This window comes from Poecile atricapillus, chromosome Z (genome assembly GCF_030490865.1).
Source record: "Poecile atricapillus isolate bPoeAtr1 chromosome Z, bPoeAtr1.hap1, whole genome shotgun sequence".
NCBI classification, from domain to species: domain Eukaryota; kingdom Metazoa; phylum Chordata; class Aves; order Passeriformes; family Paridae; genus Poecile; species Poecile atricapillus.
In genome coordinates this window covers 91118647-91145542 of record NC_081289.1, presented here as the reverse complement: position 1 = coordinate 91145542, position 26896 = coordinate 91118647, and the positions used below count along the sequence as shown (strand labels likewise).

At 39.6% G+C, this 26896-nt stretch overlaps 1 protein-coding gene across 1 annotated transcript; it reads right to left on the bottom strand.

The window, feature by feature from the left end:
• Positions 1–8349: 8349 nt before the first annotated feature.
• Positions 8350–25999, bottom strand: FEM1C (fem-1 homolog C). The gene is made up of 3 exons (XM_058865026.1): positions 25875–25999; positions 24603–25331; positions 8350–10892 (listed from the first exon to the last, which is right to left on the bottom strand). Exons 2-3 carry the CDS (start codon positions 25144–25146, stop codon positions 9583–9585), a joined length of 1854 nt encoding a protein of 617 aa, XP_058721009.1. The 5' UTR covers positions 25147–25331; positions 25875–25999; the 3' UTR covers positions 8350–9582.
• Between the last annotated feature and the right edge of the window lie 897 nt (positions 26000–26896).

Sequence of the window (26896 nt, the reverse complement as noted above, 5' to 3'; positions counted from 1 at the left end):
GCTCAGAAATAGCACAAGTGGCCTAAGGCACAGCAAGCACCAAATCTCCCCAAGCATTTCCCATTTCAATTCAGACTTGACTCAGCTGATGGCAGCAGGGGAACAGTGGGAAGTAAGAAGCTCAACAGAACAACTGGGAACAATAAAGGCAGGCAGCAGGGAACACAGTGATGATGATGAAGATAAGCAATGATGGCACATTTACAAAGGGTCACAAAGGATGGAGGGAAATCTGAGCATTTAGTTCTACATTTTATTTTTAAATAACTGTCATTGCATATCACCAGTGCATTGCATGCACTGGACTTTCCCAGGCATCACTGTCAGAGAAGGGCTGACTAGCTCAGCAGTTGGCTCTCAGTGGCAGCCCAGGGTAAGGACAGTCACCTGCAGTGAGTGAGTGAGTGAGTGAGTGACTGCAGCTGCACTGCAGTTTTCAGAGGGGCATGAGGACAAGGCATCATAGCTGGAGAAACACTGCTGCAAAGAATTCATGAGAGCTGGAAAATTAGGTCAAGGCATGAAGAGAAGCAGGGATCTTAGGAAAATTTCCACTGGAGGCTCAGCGGAGAATAGACATCATTGGGCAAAAGTGCCGGATGTGTTTTTCCACAGAACAGTTCTCCACCAGATACATGTTTCCTCTTAAAGATTTCATGTCACTTTGAGCTTTTTAATAAAACAGTTGCCAGACTTGAGAACTGAAATGAAGGATTTTGTAAAAGGGTAATCACAGTCTGGTCTTGCTCATTGCTTGTACCAAGGTCAATAGAAATAACGATTCAAACAAGGTCAGAACTCATAGATGAACTGGGAGTCATGGTTTCCCCCTGCCTGCTTAGTAAGCAGCAATAACTACTCAACGTAATTACCTTCAGACCATTTTGGCATGTATAGTAATACAGTCAGCATACAGTCATAGAAAGTCCTAGAGTTTCTCATTTTTGTGCAGCTTGGCCAATTTTCATTTACATTCTGTGCCATTACAGCAAACTCAGGACACCGGGTGCCTAATGAGGGAGATTAGACTACACAAAGCAGGATAATCTGATGCTCAGAGGCTACCACCTTAATGAACAGGTGCACTGACTACATGTATGGCACATCCTCAACAGTGACCAGATCTGCTCTCTAGTAAAGCCTGCGTTGTGATCAAAGGGGTTTACACGGCCCCAAGTATTTTAATTCCTGTGTGGATTCTCTCATACCTAATAAGAGTCAAGCTCCTGACAAATCCTCTTCTTCAGTGGGAACTGTTAGTATGGACTCTGCCATCTGCTCACTCTAGAGCTCTCAAGGAAGTTACAGATGGAAGTTACAGACACACATAGGTTGCTCTATTTCTGTTGAATTTATTAAACTGGCCTAATGTGTTCAAAAATTAGGGAGAGGAAGAATAGACACATGCATTGAAACTGTGCAATAACATTAGCCTGATTTCCCTAAGAAATTCTTGGTGTTTTTGTTTTGTTTTATAGCAGTCTTTGTTTATGAAATTACTGATGTTAAACCTACCTGGAGTGAAGTGTCTCTCAAGTCCCTGGAGCCAGATGATCTGAACCCTTTTTCTTGCTACAGCCTATACTTCCTGTGGTCATTTTAAGAGGTCACTGAGTCTTTGCCTTAGGTTCTGCCTTTGTATAATGGAGCAAACATTTCTTTACAACACATCTACAGCACTTTGTACTACGGTCAGTCATGCTGTCAGGAGGAAGTATCAGCATTGCATGTGGCACAGCTGAGTCATTTTCCAACAGTTAATGATGTGGTAGACCCACCTTTAGCAATCAACTACATTATCTCATTTTCATGACCCAGCTCAAAGCAGAACACGAGTTACGGGACGTTACACACTATAGGCAGTAACCACCTACAAGCAAGAGGAAAAACAAGACAGTGTACATGTCAGCTTATGTTTAACATCAGAAGAAAGCTACGGTTACACTTGTATTAGAATACACTCATATTAGAAAGGAGATCTGTAGAAAGGAGGAGTTGATGCCAAGGATCATAAGTCTGTGACACTCCATGGGAGTAGAAGAGTAATGAGAGAAGATAAAGGGATTATTTCAGAACAACTTATAGTCTGCTCCCATGAACTGGACAGCCACCAGTGGTCAAAGCCTGTTAGGTGAGCCTTTGGAACACTTCTTTGAGCTCAGGTGAATTCGAAAGCAACACAGGTTGTGCATTAAGAAAATTCAGTGACATGAACCCAAACAAGCAAAGGATGGACAATGGGGAGACTCACTTGAAAAGTACATCCCTGATCTGAACAGCAGTGCTGGGGTGGGAGCAGCCTTCTCACAGAACTATCTGCCATCTGACCCTAAGGTTACCACAAGGTGGGACTGGAAGTAAGCCATCCACACTCCTTGTAGCAACTCCTGGGGCATCTGCCTCACACAGCATATTTTGTTATTTAACAGCAGGTTGTGTTTTCTGGTTTGGTTTTGAGGGTTTTGTTGGGAATTTTTTGATTGTTGTTTTTCAGGCTTTTTTTCTGTTGTTTTTTGTTTGTTGGTTTGGGGGGTTTTTGTTGGGTTTTCTTTTGGGAATTTTTTGCTTGTTTCTTTTGGTTTTTAACTCCCTGAAGTTTCCACTTCATGCATTATGGGAAAACAAAGCATGATACAGCAGGAGATGTGCTTCCCTTAGATAGAAAACCAGAAAGAACAGAGTCATCCTAGGAGGGGACCCCATTTTACAGCTAGCCAGTAAAAAAGTATTTTTATGCCTGGTAGCCACACATGCAAAAAGAAAGGAGAAAAAGGCAACTCCACTATTTTGAAACTATGGGATGGAAACAAAAAATAATCCAAGTCTGGCTGATTCACTGAATGTTTTGCCTCACATTCCAGTTAGGATAACATTGTGTGTGAATGGAACAAAGCAGTATGCAGGCATCCAAAATATTAGGAGAAGAGGAAACAATCAACTGTTTACTGAAAAAAAATCCCTCCCATTGTAAAAAGGAATGAACTGGCAATTTCAATTGCACGTTCAGCAGCAAAAAGTGTTTAGTGAACCAGTGGATCCTGGGGTTTTTTTGGTAGCATACAATCAAAGGAGGGGAAATAGGAAAACCAAACCATTCTGTCAGCTTATTTGATTCTAGATTATTCTGGTTTTTGCTCATTCTTACAGCTTGGGAATAATTTTGGTTGGTTGGTTTTGCCTAACCACATAAAGGCTGAGAGAAGACAACTCTCTGAAGGACTGACAAGTGGTGAAACTGTAAGAAGATCACACATACAAAGCTAGGAAAATGTGTATTTCAAATGGGAATTAGCTTTCTAATTACTGGTAGATGGGCATTCCAAATAATCTTGTAAAGAGAATTTTTGGTAAGGAACTTATAACTTGATAAATCTTCAAGAGATATGATAAAAGTAACCCTTTGAACTTCAGAGGGGAACCCAGATCATGTCTCATGATCATGTCTTATGATCTGATGGGAGATGTGGTTGCCATTTTTATAATTTACATTGCCCCACACTCACTGCCTTCTGACACACTTACATGAATCAGAAAGCAATTATTTTTTTTTCCCCCTGTGTGCATAACTCAACTTCTGAGTATAGCTTCTTCTCAATTTTTCTGAATGCTGGAGATCAACAGCAAGGTAAGATCTTGGAGTGTAGGGAGTAGGGCCTTTTGCTAATCACTGTGGGTGACACTTGGCCCTCTGGCTATTATCTGCAAAACAAACCAAAGTATTGCCTTTGTCAGAGCAACACTACTCACACTTGGTCTCTTTTGCCCTACTCCTGCACTACTTTGTATGATGATTCTTGGTCTTCAAGCACTAGCCAGCACTTGCTGCTGCCAAGAAACATTTTTGGATGATTACACAGCTTAGGTAACAGCAGAGATCTTTCATCATCTGCAACTGCAGAAGGATGAATAATAATGTAAATTATCCTTTCCAGTTTTTCCCTTTCCTAATTAAGAGACTCTACATTCGATTCACTGAAGCCATCTGTGTGACAATTATCCTACCGGAATGTTCTGTAGCAGTCTTCCTCATTCAAAACCTCGTATTTTTTCATCCTATTGTTAAGGATCAGACAGTTCATGTCTCTGAAACATACACTCCCTCGTAAGATAGGTTTGTGACTACTATGCCTAACTACAAAGATATTCTGAAATCACAGTGGTAATGTTCTTCAAAGTGTTCAATTCTTTAAGTTCCTCTAAATAAGAATCTTCTGCTTCTTTCACCCTTGAAATGTTCTATTTCTCTATTTTTCAAATTGTTCAGGCAATATGGAAGATCCTTCATAAGCCTGAAGAAGAAAATTAATTTGTCCACCTTTCCTGAAAACTGTCTGCTGCCTACTTCTTACAAGGCATTGCTATCTACTTTTAGGTTACAAACTGAAAGCACTACATTTCCCCCCACTTAACAGTATGACTAACTGCTTTTTCTAGAAAGTGGGAAAATAACATCTCCTGTATCATTCAGTTCAAACCTTTTCTTTACTACTGTCTACCATCAAAATTTAAAGGCTTTGCCAGACCACAATTTCACAGAAGGAAAGAGCATGAAACATGATCTTTTGCTTAAGGTACAATTCTTAATGACAGGAAGGTCGAAGCTGCAGCACTCAGATTTAGCTACTCAACAGTAAAAGTAGTTTACCAACCAGTAACTGCAACACCTTAGACAAAACAGATATATACACTCGGACAGGTGTTCTCCAAAACATATTTTTAATGTAATCTGCATTTGGAGCCTAAAGAGAGTAGGAGCAGAGAAATATGCTTATTATTCCTTTTTTACATTACTGTTAAAGCTAAATTACTTCACATAAAAAAGAAACTGTAGTATTTCCAAACACAGAGCTAGCCCTGCATAGGAAGTCTTTGTGATAGAATGGAACACAAATACAACATTATTTAAAACCAAACCAACAACAGCTTTTCCCCCTGCCCTCACTGAGGGCTCAACAGTTACTTTTACACTCAAAGCCAAGAAATATGAGGAGTCTCGTGTGTCTCTCACCAAAATTACTTTGAAGTGTTAAATAGCAGTTGGCATCATTGCAGTCACAGAAGGTAAAATTAGTGTTTAGTCTGCTTTTTCATGTTTCTCAATGTTTTAGAGTCTAACAGTCATTCCACTCTGTATTTCAAAGCATGAGGAAGCTGTTTCAAGAGCAGCCATATCCTGCCACTGTCACCTTGCAGCTGATACAAAACTGAGGAGAGACACACTTTTCCTCAAAAAGTTTTCATCTAATTACAAATCCTCCTTTAAAGATTTTGCTACAGGACTGCATTACTTTCTTTAAAGTAGTGTTTGCAAAAATAGAAAGAGGTTAATTTTAACCAGTTGCAAAACAGTTGTTAAAAGACAGCTCTTTGTGGACTTAGGAAATACATGAGACTACTTCCTACCCAGGGAGTGTTGTGAAGTATATATGGAAAACAAACCAATGTTGCTTTGCATTTCAGAGAGTGTCTTTACACTGCACTTAACAAACAGAACAGAGACACTACAGGCAGCTGGAATCTTGTTACCAGCCTAAATGATACAAAAATAGGAATATAATTTTAGATTTTTTAAATGAGAATATTTTTCATCTTACTTGTTGAAATACTTCAGTTGAAACCCACAACTATGAGAAGAAAAGCTGCTTTATGTATTTATCCCTTTCTCCAAAAAATGTAACTTAGACATCTCAACAAGCAAGGAGGTATCAGTTCCTCTGTCTTTAGAGGAGTGATAACTGTAAGCTGTTTAATCAATTTAAAATTTGTTTTATCCCTGCAGGGCATAATTATTTCAGCAGTGTTCTCCACATTTTTCTGTGTCAGTAGCTCAGAAACAGTATGTTTCATCAGAAAAGAAAGGCCAAATAGGAACAAAGGAGAAAAATAGTAAAATAATTAATTAAAAATATTACAAAATTAAAATTAAGATAAATAAAACAGAGTAGTGTAAACACACAGGTCTAAATGCAAAGTGGCCATAAATGCATGAACTCATCTGCCAGGACACCTAAGTCCAAGTTATCTGGCAAGACAAGTATTCTCTTCAGCAGAGAGCTTCACCATGAAAAATTAAATTCAGCATGGAGGTGTTAAATCCTTCAGACTGATGCACATCAGTAGATATTTAGACAGAGATTCGTGCAACAATTCAGCATGTACTAATAGCCTGGTTTGCTTCTAAAGAGCAGCTAACACAGTAAGCCTTTCTTGTAGCAATATTCACTAGATTTACATAGAACTAATAATGATACGCTTTCACTTTTGTGAATGCTTTCCATTTAAAAGATTGCTAACAATTAACAATTTTTACATTATATTTCTGGACTACTGATTATTAATCATAGAATTATTTGGGTTGGAAGGGACCTTAAAGATCACCTAGTTCCAACCTCTCTGCCATGGGCAGAGACACCTTCCACCGGACCAATGCCCCATCCAGCCTGGCCTCGAACGCTTCCAGGGATGAGGCATGCACAGCTTCTATGTGCAACCAGTGCCAGTGTCTCACTACCCTCACAGTAAACAGCTTCTTCTTTTATCTAAGCTAAATCTCACCCTTTTCAGTTTAAAGTCATTCCCCCTTGTCCTTTCACCCCACGACATTGAAACATGTCCCTCTCCAGCTCTTTTGTAGCCCCCTTTAGGTAATGGAAGGTCCTATAAAGTCTCCCTGTAGCCTTCTCTTCCTCAGGCTGAACAACCAACTAATAATGCTCATCTAATTTTAAACAGGGCAACTGTCAGTTAAAAAGTCAGAAATTTAAACTAAAACCACCAAAGAGCAGAACAGATTCTAAAACAGATTCTAAAAATCCTTTTCTCTGTGATCTATACAAAAAGTATTACTTTTATGACTTGATGTATAATGTATTTGTAGCAGGGTATGATTTGCTGATTATCCCCATTTACAGAGCAGCAGAAAAGCATTACAATGTATAAATTCAAAAACTAAACTACACGTCCTCACAAATGAAAAGCTGAGTGGTATGTGTCCTAAGCATTGCAAATCCCAGCAATTCATTCAACTGACTAGAGTTTAGTCTTGTGTAATGCAAGAGAAACCTGCATCCTGGCCTGTATCAGCAACAGTGTGGCCAGAAGGATCAGGACAGTGATTGTCACCCTGTACAGGGCACCAGTGAAGCCGTGCCTCGAGTGCTGTGTTCAGTTTTGGGTCTCTCACTACACAAAAGATATTGAGGTACCAGAGCATGTCCAGAGAAGGGCAGTGGAGCTGGGGAAGGGTTTGGAGAACAAATCTGATGAGGAGCAGCTGAGAGAGCTGGGGTTGTTCAGCCTGGAGAAAATAAGCTTCAGTGGAGAACTTACAACTCTACAATTACTTGAAAGGAGGTTGTGATAAGGTGAGGGTTGGCCTCTTCTCCCAAGTAACAAATGATAAAACAAGGAGAAATAGCCTCAAGTTGAATGAGGGGAGATACAGATTGGATATTAGGAAAAGCTTCTCCATGGAAAAAGTAGTTAAACAATGTAACAGGCTGCCCAAAGGAAGCAGCTGAGTCATCATAGCTGGAGGTATCGGTGCATACAGATGTGGCACTTAAGGACATGGTTTAGTGCTGGACTTGGCAGTGTTGGGTTAAGGGTTGGACTCAATGATCTTAAGGATCTTTCCCACCCTAAATTATTCTATGATTATTGTAATAGTATACAACATAGACACAGCAAGGGACAAACCAGTGAAAATTGCTTCAAAACAGCAATTCCAATAGCGACAATACACAAACAGCACTGCTTTCAACATATATTTGCTTAAAAACATCCCCATATTTTTTGCAAAAATGGCTAAGCTAGTAGGCACCTGTACACTGCCATACACTGGCAGGAATGCCAAAACAGAACAAAAACAAGGAAGGGCTATTCTTATGTGCTCCCAAGACATTTTCTTCCTCAAGTTCAATCACAAATGACAAAAATGTTCTAACATCAACTTAAAGTATTAAAAAGACCCTCCTAACCTAATTAATTTGGATTCTAAATATCTCTTAACTCTGACAAAGGCATAAAACAAGTTGTTGGATTTCTGGAGCAAGAACCCCATAGGTACACTTACTGCCCACAACTGAGATGAAACATTAAGTCAAAAATACCCAATATGCTAGACAACTAAATTTGCAAGTAAATTGTATCCTATCCAACAGAAATTTATTTCACTTTAAGACATCTGTAGGGCTAATGTGCCATAATAAATCCTACTATTAATCAACAGTAAAGTGCTGAATTATATTAATTACCTGAATCGCACTCACATTTATGATCTTCATTTATAGACTTCTTATCAAGTCAAAAGAGCCCTTTCGTTTGCAAAAGCTAAGCTGTTGTGCAAATATTATAAAAAATAGGTACTTTAATAGGAGCTATATACACAACAGAACTTCTGCTTTTTTTAAGTACAACTGACAGAGATGAGAAACCCATGCAAGTATATTTATAAAGATACTTAAAATTATTTAAAATGAAGAAAAAAGGACACTGCTATAGAACTTTCGATACCCTGGCAGACAGCCACTTACTATACTATACGATGTCTAGATCTGGACTGATAAACATCATGCCATCAACATGCTTTAGTTTTCTTTTGTAGCTAAAGCTGATTTGCAGATATTAAAGCAGAGCATATATTTTATCTATTTCTCATAGAAGTGTATCATTAAGGTTTGAGGTTAAACTTTGAGCAAACTTCACATCTAGTCACATAACCGGCATAAGCAAGACATTAGCGCAGAGGGGAAGGTGTCATGAGGACTCTTCCCCCAGCTGCATTATGCAACAGAACAATTTTCAGATTGAAAGTTCAAGTGGACTACAATCAGAAAAAGTAAGATTTTCTTCTCCCCTATTTAGGAAAAATTTCCAGAGGATCAAAATGAAAGCAATCTCAGTTACAGCAGTCAAAAAAGTCAAACCCAAGCTTGGAGAGCCGATAAATAACTCCAAAATTCATCATGCTATGAAGACAGCAATCTCAAGAGAGCTCTAAACAAACTGCAAAACAAGATTGGCATTTAAGTTGAAATTGGCCAAGTGCTGCATAGAAATATGCTCACACACAACAGTCATGTTTAAGCCAGTGCATAGAGAAGATAAAAGCACTTATGGTAGTTGCAAATGTTAACAAGTCCATACAACTTGCACAGTTTAGCAATGAGTCCATAGAAAAAGAAGAGAATAAGAGTAGAAACGCTCAAGCAAAACCAAAAAAAGATGACCTTCCAACCGTATAAAATCCACATAACAGTTATAGTAAAAAGACATCAGTGGAAAATGCTCAACTCAGTCCCAAACACCCAACAGGCAAGTAAGACCAGAAAAGACAAGCCTTTGGCAGACAGTTTAAAAAGTCTAAATATGGCATTACATTTCTAAATAATCCACAAAATATATTGTATGGCATATTCATATTAAATACTGGGTAACCAACTCTGCAGATCTGATGCTAACAATACTAGCCAATGAGAGCAAAATGGAGCAAGCTAAGGGAACGCTGGTGTATCACAACAGTGCTCAAGGAAAATATCACCATGTCGTGCTTCAAAAACAGTACTCTGGAACGCCGCACTATCATCTATGGAGCAAAACGAAGTTCTCTAATTTTTCAGGGATATGCCCTGCATAGGATATGTTATGATTCACTATTACACGAGCAGCAAGACACTGCAAAGTAGTATGATTTATGGGCTGGATTAAATTCTTTGCTATTTCCTTCTCATCCAGCAGATCACTAGCTGTTTGTTTACATGAGTTTGTGGCATCGAAATGTGAACCTGACTTGATAAGAAGATTCATGATGTCTGGATGGTTGTTCAGCGCAGCAATGTGTAATGGACTGTTGTTATCCGAGTCTCTGACATTCACATCAGCACCACATTCCACCAGGATAGCAGTAACTTGTAGAGAGGGGAATTTACAAACTGGGTAGCGACCGACACATGTCGTATTATTGTCAACAGCAAGGTGAAGCGGACTAAAGTTATTCTTTCCTCTAGGCTGAAGTTTTAGAAACTTGTAAATAGTTTGTTTCTTAAAATGTTCCTGTTCTGAGCTGCAAGGTACTTTCTCCAACAAGCAAATTAAATGCAAAATGATGGAAAGGGCTTTGTTCAGCTGTATTGGATCAGGAAGACACTGGGTTTGTTTCATGGCCCGTTCTATTTCAAGAACGCTTTTGCAAAGTATACCCATCAGATCATCAAAAGTGACAGTAGTGCCTAGCAGGCCTTTAGCCCTATCCTGAAGCATGAAGGAGAAAAGTTCAGCAAATGATAGCAAACTGCTGGCTGTCATAGGGCTCAGTGGATCAAGATTGCTCTGCTGCATGTCCAAAGCATATTTCCACAAATTGATGCAACGCTTGAAGTTTCCGGAGTCTGCATACACAGCACCTCTGTACCTAATATAGTAGGATGTGTCTGGGTGAGAAGGGCCAAGAATACGTTCTCTAATTAATAATGCTTGCATTCTCATTTCATCAGGGTCTGCAATAAGATTTTCTAGCTCTTCTGAGCTGTTTACCTCTTTAGCATAATCATACGCCATAATTAGTGTTTGTGGCACAGGTTTGCTAAGGATATTAGTCCTATCACTGTATCTCATTTCCATAGCTCTTTTCCAGTATTTCAAAGCACCAAGCAGATCTCTCTTTTTGTCCACAAATGTTGCTCCTAGAAGTTCCAGGGCATTTATGCGCTCAGCCTTACTAGTCTGTACATGCTGGGTCAGAAAGTCCACTATATTTGTGTGGCCTGTCACACTGGCTGACAGAAGGGGAGTCATTCCATAACCATCCTTTTCCATTTTAGCACAATACTTGAGAAGCATCTTCATGATCTCCAAACTTCCAGATTCTGCACAGTCATGTAGTGCTGTATTCCCTGCAAGAGAACAAACACAATTACACAAATTATATCAAATTACAGTCCAAATCTCACCATGCTAACAGTTAAAAAAAAAAACCCGCTGAAACCCCCCAAATATTAATGGTTTTAAAATAGCTTTTGTTTCCACATTTATGTATATGAAAGAAAGGCTGCCAGGCAGTTATAATAATTAAAATGCTTGATATTATTATTATTTGAAAAAATTAAACAGGTTTGAGAAAAAACCCTAAACGAGAATTAAAATGGAATTCTTCACTACATAAAAGTAGCACAGGAGTCAGCAATTCCATTGTATCAAAAGTCAAGCAAACAGAAGAGGAGACCAGTTTGACTGGACAGAGCTTGGAAGCTCAGGAGGGAAAAGAAATTACATGTTGTCTGGAAACAAGGTCAGTCTTTGCAGGAATTTGACAGAGCTGTGGTTCATATATGCAGGGGACAAGATGCAAAAGGCCAAAGCTCAATTAGAATTGAAAATTACTGGTATTGTGTCAGACAAGAAGAAGGGTTTTTAAAGTACACTAGCAGCAAGAGGAGGTCTAAAGTAAGTACCAAATTGATAGTTATTGAAGATGGTCATCTGACTATTAAGGATGAAGAAGTGTGGAGACATTCAATGCTTTCCTTTGCCTCAGTCTTTAATAATACAGATAAACTATCATCAGCCCCATCCCTGGATTTAGAGGATTACTTCAGGAATAGCATTTTCCCATTTGTTTAGACATTTCTCAGGGACTAGCTGTAGCAGTTCAGAGCTCACAAGTCCACGGGACCTGATGGGATTTACCCAAGTACTGATGAAGATGACGTCTGTTACAGCAGTACCCCTTTCCATCAGCTACTAAATGTCTTGGGTGTCTGGGGAGGTCTCCACTGTATAGAAGCTAACCAATGCTATTTCATTCTATAAGATGGGAAAGAGGGATTACCTAGGAACCTACAGACCTGCTAGTCTCACCTCAACACTTGAAAAAATTATGGAGAAGATTATACTGAATGCTACTGTAAGGCATTTAAAGGACAATGTAATCATTAGGCACCATCAGCTTGGGCTGACAAGGGTAAAGTCCTGTTTTAACTAGTTTGATATTCTTCTAGAATAAGGTCCCCCATCCAGCAGATGAAGAGAAGACAGTGGATGTAGGACTTTTGCCTTTTAGTGAGTTTTAACTTTTTGTCTTTTATATTTTCCCCCACAGCATCCCTCTGGATACGTTATCCAAGTGTGGGATGAGTAGGGTCATGGTGCATTGGTGTAGGACAATCTGAAGGACAGAGCTCAAAGGACTGCAGTGAATAGGGCCACCAGTGGCTGGAGACAGGTCACCAGAGGTGTTCCTCAGGGCTCAATTCTAGGGCCAGTGCTGCTCAATATATTTGTCAATGACCTGGATGCAGGAGTTGAATGCACAGGCAGAGAGCTTGCTCTCTGTTGACTCTCTCATGGGACAAGAGGCCTTCCAGAAGGATTTAGATAGACTGGTGCATTGAGCAATCATCAAGGGCATGAAATTTAACAAGAACAGACACTGGACACTGCCCCTGGCATTGAGTAACACCTGGCACAAATAGGAACTGAGAGTGGCTGGAGAGCTGCCCTGCAGAAAGGGACCCAGGGGTGCTGATTGGCAGTAGGCTCAGTGTGAGTCAGCAGTGTGCCATGGCAAACCCCACCAAGAGCTGCATCAAACACAGCACAGCCAGCCAGCCCACAGAGGTGAATATCTTGCTGTTCTCAGCACTGACACTGCCTCCCTCAGAGCACTGTGAGCCCCACAATTTAAGAAGGAAAGTCTTTGGATGCACCCAGAAGACAGCAACCAAGCTCGTGACAGGGCTAGAAGGAATGTTCTGCAAGGAGCTGCTAAGGACTTTGCATACGTCAAGTTTGCAGGAATGGATGCTGAAGAGCATACAGCTTTCTGAGGAGAAGCAGAGAGGGGGGTCCCTCAGTATCCACAGGACACATGGGAATGGCTCAAAACTGTGCTGAGAGGTACTCAAACACTGAAGAGGCTATCTCCAGAGGTGGCTGATTCCCCAGGCCTGCCAGTGTTTCAGATGCCTTTGGTCAGTGTCCTCACTAATTTGATTTAATTTAGCTAAAAACTGGTCAAGCAGTTGGACTAGATGCTCACTGTTCATATTCCAACTGGAATAATCTATTCTGTAAGGGATACTGTATCTGCTTTCAAGTATGAAACAGAAACTTAAGCTGGCTACCTCCACGTTGCTTCACTTTTCCCACTTCCCTTGTTAATTTTCCCTTCCTCTCAATCTCCAGCAATTATTAAAAGATAGTGGGATCTGTATGAAAATTAAAGCTTCATTAACCCAACACTGGCTTTGTTTTCACCTACCCTATAGTTGCTCCTCTCTTCACCTGCCATCTCCTTTGATTTTTATGTTTTGAAGAAACAACTTTACACAATGGAAAACACAATCCATCACAAAAGACCCCTCATCTCAACTAGGATCTTTGAGACTCACAGCATACGCTAAAGGAGCAGGATATTTTGTCAAGGGAATGTATAAACCCAGACAATCTATTCTTAATACTTTCTTAGGCTTTTACCTTAAATTCCACCTTAACCCCTCTGCTCTTCTTGTTACGATTCCAAAAGACAAGTAGAAAAAAAAAATGCTCTCAACAATATGATATGCAGACATCTATGTTATAAGCAACTTTTGATTTACATGCAGATTATTTTTCATTAGCATGAAAAATTGCATAGTCTTTTATATTTAATGGCATTCCGGTTCCAATACCATGTGGGGAAATTTCTAAGTAAATTTCTAGTAATGTCTAGTGACACTATTTCTAGTGTCACCTGCTTGAAAATATTCACAGAAAATTAGAAAGCAATTATTGGATACCACAGCTAAATATCTAGCTATTTGGCTGCAACTAGATGAAGGTTTAACTTAATTTCAGACGTGTGTACTTCTGGAGCAGAAGGAAATAGTCAAGCCAAACTCTCCAGGCCCCCTCCTAACTTAACAAAGTCTCTTATGTGGTTGACTGCCTTTAAAACCACACAATTTACATCTACCCTTTTCTTTACAATATATTATACATATTACAGATTCAGGTATACAAGCTTCTCAGCTCCACATAAAATTAATTAACAGAAAGTTCAAGTTAATATCCTGCAACCTGATTAAAATTTCCTATATTATTAGCCTGGAAAATTCAGTTAACTGCTCATCAGATCACTAGTTTCTGTTACACTGCTAGCAGTTTCCACCATCAAAAAGTGGAACTCATACCTCCTATTCTAATGGTTTCTATTCCATCTATTCTAATGGATTCTAATAGCCCATTCCTAGTAATAAGACTGGCTTTTAAAAGTTAAGACAGTTTCAGGAAACTTCCTTACTTGTATTTTTGCTAGATTTTTGTTTTAAATGCCAACAGGACAGTGATACTCAGTGGGCCTTGCTGTTGTATTTCTAGTCTCTAAGTAAACTACTGTGGATTAGGAAATAAAGCGCTAGAAATCTTCAGGTTATGTGAGGAATAAGGGTGTACTTGTACAGTCTCCAGCTCCTATTTATCTTCATACACTTTAATTTTTTTTCCAGACTCTGATGTCTAGAATGCACACTTCACGCTTAATACTTAAGTATTTCATTAATGAAACTCAGTCAAAAGATGCCTGAGATCTGCTTTAAAAGCCAACCCTGTATAGAAATTAAAACTAAAGGTGAAGTCTTTCCACGATAACATTTTTTATGCCAAAAATGTATTGTTTACACTGGCTTAAATATGGAGAATTCCAAAGCAAAACATGTGGAATTCATACATACTTAAGTTTATAAGAAACAGTATTTCATACTTATTAAAAACACTTTAGAAATAGCAAATATGTCTCATTTCCAATTCAATTATAAGAACTTAATGTAGGTCTACCCAAATAATTCTGACACTTTGTAGCTTTTACATATGTGACTTCATAGCACATTTACCTCCTTTCTAACAAGGCACAGTAAAAATAAAAACATATCAAATAAAGTTGAAGAAAAAGAAACAGGAAAGGAAAGCAAAATTCAGAAGTATCTGGTCAAACCATAATTACTCCTCTCTAAACTTAATATCCTCTTTCAGCAGCAGATCCAGACACCTTAAGCCCACAGTGCAGACCTCTATTCTGTGTTTTATATTAGCAGTTCATCACACAGCAGCTTGTTTTTATCTTCTTTTGTCAAGCCACCAAGACAGAAAATGTTTATCTAATGCTTTGCAAATTTAGGTATGCAGAAAAAGGATGTAGACTCTTAAAGACTGTTTAGATTAATATTTTCTAATGCACACTGGGCATTATGCCGTGGTTTCCTCACTAATACCCAAAACATCAGCCCTCACATTTTCTCCCATTATCTTTCAGTTCTCAAAACTTCACACGCAAATTGAACTCCTGCTTCTTGCTCAAACTGCTTTGTGAACCATCTGAAAAAGAACTCACAGCACATTTTAAAGCCTCTTTGACAGTCTCAATTCCAGCAACTACAAAAATACCAATAACAGAACAAGAACGATGTTATCCAGAACAAACTGAGTCTCAATCCAGGCCCAGCAGATGCCAAAATTTAGCTCACACACTAATCAAATTTATACATAAGATGAGTAAAAAGTTATTTTCTAAAGTCTGTGACTCAGGTTTTTGCAATTATACCAGAGTTATGAACATACTTTGTCCCCTGAATCATATTTTACGTGCAAAATTCAAACATTTTAAGAAAAATCCATAAAAAATACTAGATTGCTTCATTTATTGACAGTGAATTTAACTTTCAAAATATTAGTTTTCTGAAACATTTCTGAATAGTGGCCAGTGATTTTACAATCATTTACTAACAAGTAAACTGAGGAAGACATCCCAATGCAAAGTGGCACATTAAACTACCTGAAATATAAAGATTCATAAAGTTAAATCTAGTTCATACAGAGGGAAGTGACTTTCCACTTTTCTAATACCTCAGGCAATTTTTAACATTAATAGTACTAAGTCAGTTATAGGTCTGGCCACACTACAATCTCTAGCAAGACTAACAAAATTTTCACTGCACAAGCAGATATTTAAGCAAATTTAAGTGGATTTAAAGTTGGCAAATTTGGCATACATAGCTTATCAACTAATTCCTTCTGTCTTTATCTGACATCACAGACATCAGTATGCCAACTGAGAAAGGACAAGACCTTGACATCCCTAAGAGAGGAAGATGTCAAATGCAGACCTATATACAAACTTACCAATACACGTACGCTTTATTCTTCTTGCTATGCTGCTGAAAGTCTAGTTGAAACGGAACTACAGCAGTCAATCCAGAATTAAATTAAAGAATGGCTGGTCCCTCAGACCATCTTCAGTTTTGCATTTATTGATAAAGGCAAATCCAGATGCACATAGGTGTTGACTAAGCCAGCAGTTAACATAGCTGTTTCAGAGTGTACTCAAATCCATACACTATCTTTCACAGTAGAGATCTGCAACTGGCAACTGTTTCTACCTTCAAGTAAATATTTTTAATATATTTTAAAAATAATAAAGTCATAAGTAGCATATTAAAGACAACTAAGCCAAAAGTTATCATCTAAGCTCTTGCTATTGTTTCACAACTATTAATATATATTTTGCTGGCTTTGACAACCACAGCAGTGCCAGCTATGCATGTTACATACTGCAGATCCATCACCACATAATGCTGCTTTTGACACTCTTTTATCAATCTCCAGGCATACACACCGTGACTGAAAAAGATCCACACAAAATAAGCTTGGCCACTGTCCAGGTAAACTCTATCCAGCAGTCTGTATGCCATTCATTTACAATGCAATTATGTAGAACATGCTGAAATATGCTTAAGACTCCAAGGAATTTCACTGCTCTTTCCAACTAGATGCTCTGAATTTAAAACAATTTAGGGTTTTTTTAATTTATATTACAGTTACTGATTTCAATTTAAACAGCCTATCAGAAGTAGTGTAATTTTCCAGTTATTTATACTGTAGTAGCCCTTAGAATTTAAATAACCACATCTTAAATTATGCCACATATAAACGAATAATGCCAGGCCATCACCACTAATTTTTAGTGGCTGCACTTCACAGAGGTTTGACTGGATGGTACAGATAGGAGTAGACAGATAGTTGAGAGCTGCCAACTTAAAAAAAACCCCAAACACAAACCCCAAGTTTAAGAAATAACACTGCCAGCCATGTACACCTAGCAAGTATCAACTGCTAAATTAGAGGAAGAATCTGAAAGAAAACATGGAAGCAGCCTTCATGTGCAAATCAAAGGCTACACATTGGCCATCAATTGATGACTATTCTGTGAATTAACTCATCCATTTCAAAACATTACATTGTCTGTACTGTCACTATAATGACTATATCATGTGTAGTGATAAATAGTGACTAAACACAATTCAGCAGTTAATTCAATTTTTGTAACATTATCTGTTCAGTAACGAACTAAAAGCAAATGTTATAGCTATTGCTTCATTAAGAAGGAAAAAGGCCAAAAAAAAGCAAAAGTAATTTGAAAGTCAATCTCTTTGATAAGTCTCTTCCAAGAGACACGTATGATGGTGTTGGTCAAATTAAAATAATTTTTTTAAAGGTGGGAATGATTATTTCCAAGTAGGTTTCATTTAATTTTTTAATCAATTTTTAATTGTAAAATGACCCACAAGAATTTAATCACATATCAAAGATAGCTCGTGTTACCGTAACATAAATGGCTCCTCTTTGCACAGACCAAAAAACGGGACTGCAGATGGCTCTGGTAGACTTGATACTTCTCTGCTAAATATTGAGTGTCACTATATTGTATCGCTAATACTGCTTACAAAACTGCTTCTAACTGTATAAAACCTTACTATTCACATTACCTAATAACTTCCTCTATTTAAAACAGTGAAAAGAAACAGAATAACCCCAACTCCAGTCCTTCCCAATCTTGCAGATAAAAAGTACAGAGAAAGAATGGCTAGCTGGCATTGTATCTTCACATTTTATTCTTTTGTTAACAGGCTCCTTTAAAAGTAGTTATGGACATTTCGGAAACACTTAATGTTTCACAGACTTACCTACCCAGTGTTTCCAAAAGCTTACTAGAATGGGGGTGGGTATTCAAATTCATAAGGAGGACAGGCCTCTCTATGTCAGAAGCAAGTAAGTCCCAGAATAGACGTGTGACAAAGGAATGAAAGAAAATGAAGCCATGACACAGAAAGTGATTTGACTCAATTTGCAACGAATTAAGTGCATCCACTTCCTAAGACTTCCAAAATGCTTTATCAAATTCCCATATTGTAAAACTTACACTAAAACTTAACACCACTCTAATCTTCTATTGAAGATCATTAAAAACAAAAGAAAAGAAAGTATTTCATTTAAATGACTGACCAGTGTGCAAAATTAACTACCAGTATATATTTTTGCACGCTTACAAATGAATTGATCACTTTTATAAAGTGAAATTTTTCATGCAACATTCATTTCTTTTTCTATCACAGTACTTGAAGTGATTCAGTCTTCCAAGACTCTCTATTGATTTAAAAGTATTGCCAGATAGATACAAACATGGACATAGAACAAAAAAACTGTTATACATCCTAATGCTTAGTATGCATAGTGAATAAAAACTAAATGTCTTTCCTTCAAGAAACTAACTAAAAATGCAAAGAACTTCTAATCTCAACAATTTATTTTAATCTGACTTCCATATTCTGTAAGGGAAAAACTGCCATCTTGCTCACTGAAGTACTTCATGAGAACTTGTATTATCAAGATAACCAATTACTAAATGAATAACAGCATGCTGTTAATAATCTAATTTCAACCAAAACATTTTAGTCAGAATTAAACTTAAACTGTATCTGTATCTTCCTTATTTAACTTACAGACATTTCTCCTGAAGTTCAGTTTCCACACACAGTCACATACAAAATATCTACAAGTTTCAGTGCCCTGTACCATGTAATACAAGCCAAAAAATGGAAAAAAGCAACCTTCCTCCCCCCAAAAAATACAAAGCCCACTTTTAGAAGTGTTTATCCCCAGGGAGAATTGTTTTTTAAAAAGCGCAACAACAACCGAAATAAACAAGCAGAAATAAAAACCAAGGACCTTTGTTTTGGGTTTTTTTTACCCCCTGCCAGCCCCCTCAATGATTCTATGAGCTGTGGCAACCAGAGAAGACAAAGACCCTCAGAAGCAAACAAACCTGTGAAGACCCCTAAATGATTACTGTACGAGAATATTATTTACTTTTAATACATACTAGACCACATTTGTCATAAAGGAAAGAACATGACTCTCTATAATCCCCCTACTTCTGGGTCTGCCAAGTCTGTAAAAGACTTTTTCCCTTACCAGCATGTTTGAGTGTTACACCTTCCAGTACCCCCTATAAACAATACTGAAATAGCACCAGCCCTTGATACAATACCCACAGAGACAGAGGTTTGTATGCTTCCATAATTCCCAAAATGAGGACACAAAGTCAAAAAACCTTGTCTACCATATTATTTTACAAAACTATCAAATACTGTGCCAGTGTAATTTAAGAATCATGGTTTTCTTTTTTTTTAAAAATGCAATCAAACACTCCTGTGAATACCTCAAGAGACAACTAAAAGAATGCTTAGTCCAGCATTTCTTAGGAAGAAATTTTGATTTTTCTAACAGTCTGGAGAAGAAACACCAGGTTTGTTTTTTTGTTTTTGTTTTTTCTTTTTAACTTTTAGGCTAGCTGATGAGTATGTTAACTACAGAAGGCAGGCACACTTGGTGAAAATAACTAGCAAAAACACAGAAAACACTCTGAAGAGATAGACCACGTATCAAGCCACTGAGCAATGAAAAGACTTAACAGGTATGTTCAGGTGAAACACCTGCCTTTCAAGCACTTATTTTGAAAAAAGGTTACAATTCCCTTCATTTGTCCCATCCTGGCTACCAGCACATGCATACTATATCAATAATCTAACTTGTTAATTGCTGCAGTAACGGATTTTCTCCGTTCCTTTCTGTAAATCTGGCAGAAGAGAATAAAGTATAACACAAACTATTAAAATGTGCACTGCAAATTTTCAAAATGCAAGATCTTAATTGTCCTGTCTGGAACTGAAGCAGAAATGTGAGATTTCCTTACAATCAGTCTGAAAGAAAAATAGTTCTATTGGGGAACTTACATGAAATATTGTACCTTAAATAAAAAATCAAACAAAGACAGCTCTAAAGAGCCCAAATGTGTAATTTAGAATGTCTAAAACAACTGACACTTGTATTAAAAGAGTAAAGCATTCCCCTGTGTACACATCACCAAATGAAGACTGTGCACAGAAACACGTCAGCGAAGCACTATATTTGAAAATAAAATGGTCTGTTTAGAAGGTAATAGCAAGGTAGCACCACTCTAACAACAAATCACTGGCAGGCATCATAATGCAGCAGAACAAAAAGCAACATGCAGCTGACACAGAACATGCTCCTCATCTGGCACAGAAACAAAACTGTGCTTCATCTGAGGTTTTAGTTCTAGGATTCCACCTTCTGAAAAAAATAGTGTTTCTGCTACTCTAACATTATCCACACTCTTCTTACTTTTAGGAAAAGTAAAAAAAATTGCCATCTGCGAGACCATTAACTACAAACGAAACTCACTAAACTTTGTTTTTAATTTGCAGTTTCTTAAACAAGGGGTTATTCTGCTGGTTTCAGCTGGGGTAGAGTTAATTTTCTTCACAGTGGCTAGTATGGGGCTGTGTTCTGGATTTGTGCTGAACACGGGGTGGATAACACAGAGATGTTTGTTATTGCTGAGCAGGGCTTACACAGAGCCAAGGCCCTCTCTGCTGTTTGTACTTCCATGCTGGGGAGAAGCTGGGAGTTCATGGGATGCTGAGAGGAGACACAGCTGGGACAGGTGATCCCAACTGACCAGGGATATTCCGGACCATGTGACATCATGCTCTGTACATAAAGCTGAGGGGAAGAAAAAGGGGAACATTTGGAGCAATGGCATTTGTCTTCTTAAGTAAGCACTACATGTGATAGGGCCCTGCTCACACGGAGATGGCTGAACACCTGCCTGCCCATGGGAAGTGGTGAATTAATTCCTTGTTTTGCTTTGCTTGTGTGTGCTGCTTTTGTTTTCCCTATTAAACTGTCTATATCTCAACCCACAAGTATTCTCTCCCTGGTCTCACTGGTGGGAAAGTGAGCAAGCAGCTGCCTGGGGCTTGGCTGCTGGCTGGCATTAAACCATGACAGTAATAAGCTGGAGAAAGCTATGAATCAGAGACAGTGGTATATTAATTCACTTCGTGAAGTATTGCTTAAGCTGCTTCCTATTTACAGATATCTTTGCTGTTTTCCACAATTACAAAATAATAAAACCTATCCACCCTTCTTACCCTGTAGTTGTGGGGAACAAAGAGACAGGGAGCCCCTTATTGCATCCGAAGGAGGTCACTTTTAAAGGAGATACCTTTAATCTCAACCAGACAAAACCCAAACTTGACAGAAGGGCGCTCACTGGCTGGCTCAGCTGCAGTCTGCTGTCCACACGTCGCTGTCTCAGTCCCCAGCAGATCTCCAACCCTCCAGCCTGCAGGTGTGCCTTCCCTACGGGGCCTTCTGGTGAGTGTAAGCCTTAACAACTTCAACAATTGTAACCCCACATCCCACATTACCCCAACTACCAATCTGTCCCCATTGCTTACACTGTTCACGAAACCTACAGTATTTTTTAAAAAATACTTTGCTTACAGTTCTATGGCCTAAGTCCTACACAGAAGTTCAGGGTAACTGTGAGAAATTTCAGATCTGCAAAACAGTAGAAACAAATACCACTAAAGGCTCATACCTTAAATTCAGAATCATTTGCCATCTTTCACAGTTGACTATTCATCTCCCCAAATATCCTTCTTCATCACCATCTACCATGCAACACTGCCAGATCTACACTTCACCTCAGTGTAGCATCTTAACCTGACACACTCTGAAATCTTTAGAAACTTAATTTACCGGCTGTACTTCTGTACTTTTGTAACTTTTTCAAGAACCTCTGAATTTACATAGTCCAAAACACAGCTGTGGGATTCTGAATTTTAGAAGCAGGATTTTACCACAGGTTTTCACCTACTCTTTCATACATTTAGATGCGTGTGAATGTACCTATTTTTTCCTATCAAAGTATTCAAGATTTTTCCCTGGAACTGTCAACACTTTGAAACATTTTCATATCTAAATGTTCATAAGGTTTAAAATGTGTATTAAGTTTCTATTCTATTTCTATTTTGCAATATGAAAATCCACTGGAAAACCACAAAACATAGTTCAACTAATTCTGCCTCCCACCCTCACACAAGTAAGAATAATATCTGAAAAAGGATCCATAGTGATCTCCCACAACAGCAACTCTACTGGAGTTCCATAGCTCTGCTATGTAGAGAGGAGATGCAATGCAACGAGCATTTTAAGTTTGCATGTAACAATTTGGTTTTTTTTACATCCTTCACGGAACAATAGGCTTCTCTATACATGACTCAGGAAGGGACCTGTCTAAAAAGAACTCACATTCAAGGGCAGCAACAACTTTTACTCTTTTACTACGCAGAAGCGGAACACTCAGGTGCCCTTTATCTTCCTGCTACAAGCACAGGACACACTGTCAGCTATTTAGTACATACAAGGGAGAAGCAGAAACTGAAAGTAATACACAAGACTCTTTGAAGGGGAGGGTGACAACGTAGAACTAATCCTGTTGGATAAATTTTAAAATCAATAGCATTTCTGCAAAACAAAACTGAGGAACCTGTTGAATCTTACCCAAGGTTAAAATATTTATGGCATCCAATTTTTCCCAGTTCTGCCTTTCCACAGATAACTTTCAGAGTGTATAGTACTTGCTTGCTTCACCTCATCACTGATTCTTCAGTAACTTCAGAGATCAGACTTCTTTAAGATACCAAAAAGTATGCTCCTGTCCTACCAGAGGGGATTTCCACACATCACCAACAGATAGCTATTACATACATGTAACAGTTTGAAGTATAAAATGAGTTTTAATGAACTGAACCATATCCGACCTTACTTCTTTAAAGATCATTTATCTACCTTAAGAATCTTTGCTCATGTGCCGAGATGCAAGTCACACAGAAACTAAAGGAAGCAGAAAAGAATTAAGATAATAACTGACACCACTGAGAAAATCTTCAGTCATTTAAACAAAGACAAATAGTGCTAATTCACTAATAAAGTGAATAAAAAGAATGAGTAAGGTAAAGCCTACTCCACCAACACAAAATGAGGGAGAAAAAGAGCTGCAGAATTACATCTTTTTCCCTATTTAATCAAATATTTAACAGCATTGCTTGGTTCACACCTATCATATAAAGGGATAGGTTTAAACTAAACCCCAAATTTTCAGCTGCTTACACACTTTATATTTAGCTTGCTATTCCCAGAACATTATTTAGAAAAATGTCATTTTTATCCTACCACAAGTCCATGATGATTCATAAGCAACCTCAAACCCTTACAAAGGAAGATTTATTTTGCTCTGCCCACCTCCATGACAAATCTGTAGTTCAGCTTTCTTTACGCTAAACCCACATATTTGCATGATTTGCTGTAAAAAGGCATATTTAACCAAGCAGCTTTTCTAAAGATTACTCTCACATTTTGTATTTACCAGTATCACACAATAATCTAGACGCAAAAGATATTTTAACACAAATACCTAGAAAGGACAGTATACAGTTACAAACGTAATTAGTCTGAAAAAGGCAGAAGTATGCTACAAAAAGAACTGCAAGCAGATCAGTTTTTATATATATTGTTATATATTAAAAAGCCCAAAACCTGCTGAAATATAATCCTGGCTTAGTGAGATAAAAAATTAACTGTAACTTGCAGTAACTGGTGTGCTTTTCAGGGTAATATCACGACTAAACACAAGTATGAAATTTAACAAAAAATGTAGAAGTCCAACTAATTATGATCAGAGGAAAAAAACCCAGAAATCTTCACTTTGCGTGGTAACACAAGGGCAACTGTAAACAGGGGCAAACGGGTTTGAGATCTGTGAGCCACTGGAAGTCCTTCTGTTGAGATCACAGTCACCTGCACCTTCACTTCTTTAATCCTAATATATATGTTTATTTACTAACACTTAGAAGGGTACAAAATTACTCAGTAGTTTGAAGGGAGTAGGTGAAGAGCAAAGTGGTTATACATTTTCCAATGCAGAAAGTAATTTTTCTCCTATATGAGTATTTCCTTAGACCAGCCTTACTGGCATAGATCAGTTATGTGTACAGCATACCTGATTTGTTAAGAAACAGTATGAAAACCAAGAATATATGCTCATGTGTTTGAGTACATTGCTAGACCAACCTACTACACAGCGTGTAGAAAGCAAGTTTATTAGCTTTTAACACGCATAAATGTGACATTTCATATGACTAAGTCTTTTAAGAATTAGCGCCTCAAGATTAAAATGTATCAATTTAAAACAAAATTTTATAATCCACGTTAAAAAAGAGTAAACTAAAAAGTAAAAACATAGCTATAAACACTTTACATCTTTATGAGAACAGAAAATTTTTTTTTAGTCAGACACCTAAAGAAGTAAATGAGTAACTTTACCTCTGTTTACCACAATGGAAGTGAAAAAACTAACTTACCTTTAACACTTTTTCTGTTCACATCAGCTCCTTTTTCAAGTAAATACTGAGCAATTTCTTTGTGGCCTTTGTAACATGAGATCATCAAGCACGTATGCCCGTGACGGTTTGATACTTCCAGGTCTGCTTTGTGCTCCACAAGGTATTTGACTATTTCCAGGTGACCATCAAAGCAGGCAGCTCTAAGTGGCGTTGAGTTGGTCAGCGTTGTGTTGTTGACAGACGCGCCATGATCCAACAGACACTGAACAACCTTCAAGTGGCCGGCGGCCGATGCTGCCCACAACGGCGGAGCCCCCTCGATAGTCTCACCATCAAAATTCACCGAGCCACCAACCTCTATTGAGGCAGAGCAATGGTCCAACAAGTATTCCACCATGTCGAGGTGACCATAGCGGGCTGCCATCAGAAGCGGTGTGGCACCATTGGTTTTTTCTGACATCAGCTGGGCCACCTCTTCCCTTGTTTTGCTTGCCAGTAGCTTGGAAAGGAGCCGCAGCTTGCCATCACGAGCTGCATTGAAGACTGCTGTCTTTAGATCCATTTAGTCTGTACCTCTCTGCTTCCTGATGGATACACACCTGATTCTTTTCGGATAAGAGTTTACTGGAAGTGTTTAGCCCAAACAGAATGTCCCCAGCTTCTTCTCAGATCAGTTTCATCCACATAGGACAACATGGAGACTCTGAACAGGGTCCAGACGAGGCACAGGCTATGCTTATCACAAATCTGCAAAAGGAGAATTCTCGATGTTTTCACCTCCTACTTCGCAAACAAGCAACCGCATTGTATTTTCCCACAGCTACACCCAAACAAATCGCTGTTGTGGTGCGCCGGTGTCCAGCTGCATTCCTTGGGACACTCCCGGGCCGCACGGTGACCCCTGAAGGAAAGCTATGGGGAGGAGAGGGCTGATCCTACCAGAGCGTTATCTATACCAGGACACAGAACGATCCTCTTCTCCCTCATTCCTCCGTGAGCTGCACCCCCGACTGATTTCGGGGCATATCCCAAGTACAGAGCCCCCGGCTCCCGCCAGAAAACCCGCAGACACGCACCTCCAGGGCAGTCGGGCGGGGAAGGCGACGGCCGCACTCCGGCCAAGCCCCGGGCGCCCGGGAGAACCCGAGCTCTCCTCTCGCCTCACGATCGGATCCGCTGCACCCAGAGCTCGGTGGCCCCATCCCCCTCCCTCCTTTCCCTCACGGCACCCAACCCCCACGGCCGCCGTGCTCAGAGCCAGACGGAAAAGCCAGCCAGTCCGCGCGTTACCTTCCCGGGCCGCTCCGGGCCGTCTCCCGCTGCCGCCGCCCTCAGAGGGACAGGGACAGGGACGCGTCCGCCGCCGCTGCCCCCGCTCCGTCCGGCGCCTCCATGACAGCCGGGCCCCGCCGCCAGGGCCGGCCCTGCGCAGGGGGCGGGGCGGCTCCTCCGCGGCCAATCAGATCCACGCCTCGCGCGCCCGGGGGCGGGACTACGCCGCCGCTCGAGGGCGCCGTGCGGGCGCAGGCGGCCGCTAGGGGGCGCCGCAGAGCAGCAGCGCGGGGGGCAGGAAGGTCCCAGGGAATCCCACAGAATCCCACAGAGACATTTTGGGAATGCACTTCACAGGCACGCCGTGGGCTCTGTACGGACACATCTGTGCTGCATGCCGGCACTGCTGCGTACTGTGCTCCGCAGCACAAGGGGGACAAGGAGCTGCGGGAGACCGCCGGCGGAGACCACAGCGATGATTTGGGATCAGGAGCATCTCCCTTACGAGGAGACTGCGGGAACTGGGCTTATGTAGTCCAGAGTAGAGAACAATGAGAGGGGATCTCATCAGTGCACACAGATATCTCAAAGGCTGGTGCCAAGAGGATGGTGGCAGATTGTTTTCAGCCGTGCCCAGCGGTAGTACGAGTAATAGCCATAAACTACAACACAAGAAACTCCAAGTCAGCCTGAGGAGAAACTTTACACTGAGCGAGGCAGAGCACTGGAACAGGCTGCCCAGAGAGGTTGTGGGTTCTACTACTCTGGAGACCTTCAAAACCCACCTGGATGCATTCCTGTGTAACCTGCTGGAGATGATCCCGCTTTGGCGGGGAATTGGATTGGATGATCTCCAGAGATCCTTTCCATCCCTAACTATTTTATGATTCTGCGATTCTGTACATACATGTGTCATGAATTAAAAAAAATTGGATTAAAAGCCAAATTTTTGCAGCACAGAGGGTGTTCTGGCTCTGGGACAATGTTGCTGTTTGGTGCAAAATTTGCTTTGCTTGAGTGAGATTGCACATGGCTTGCTA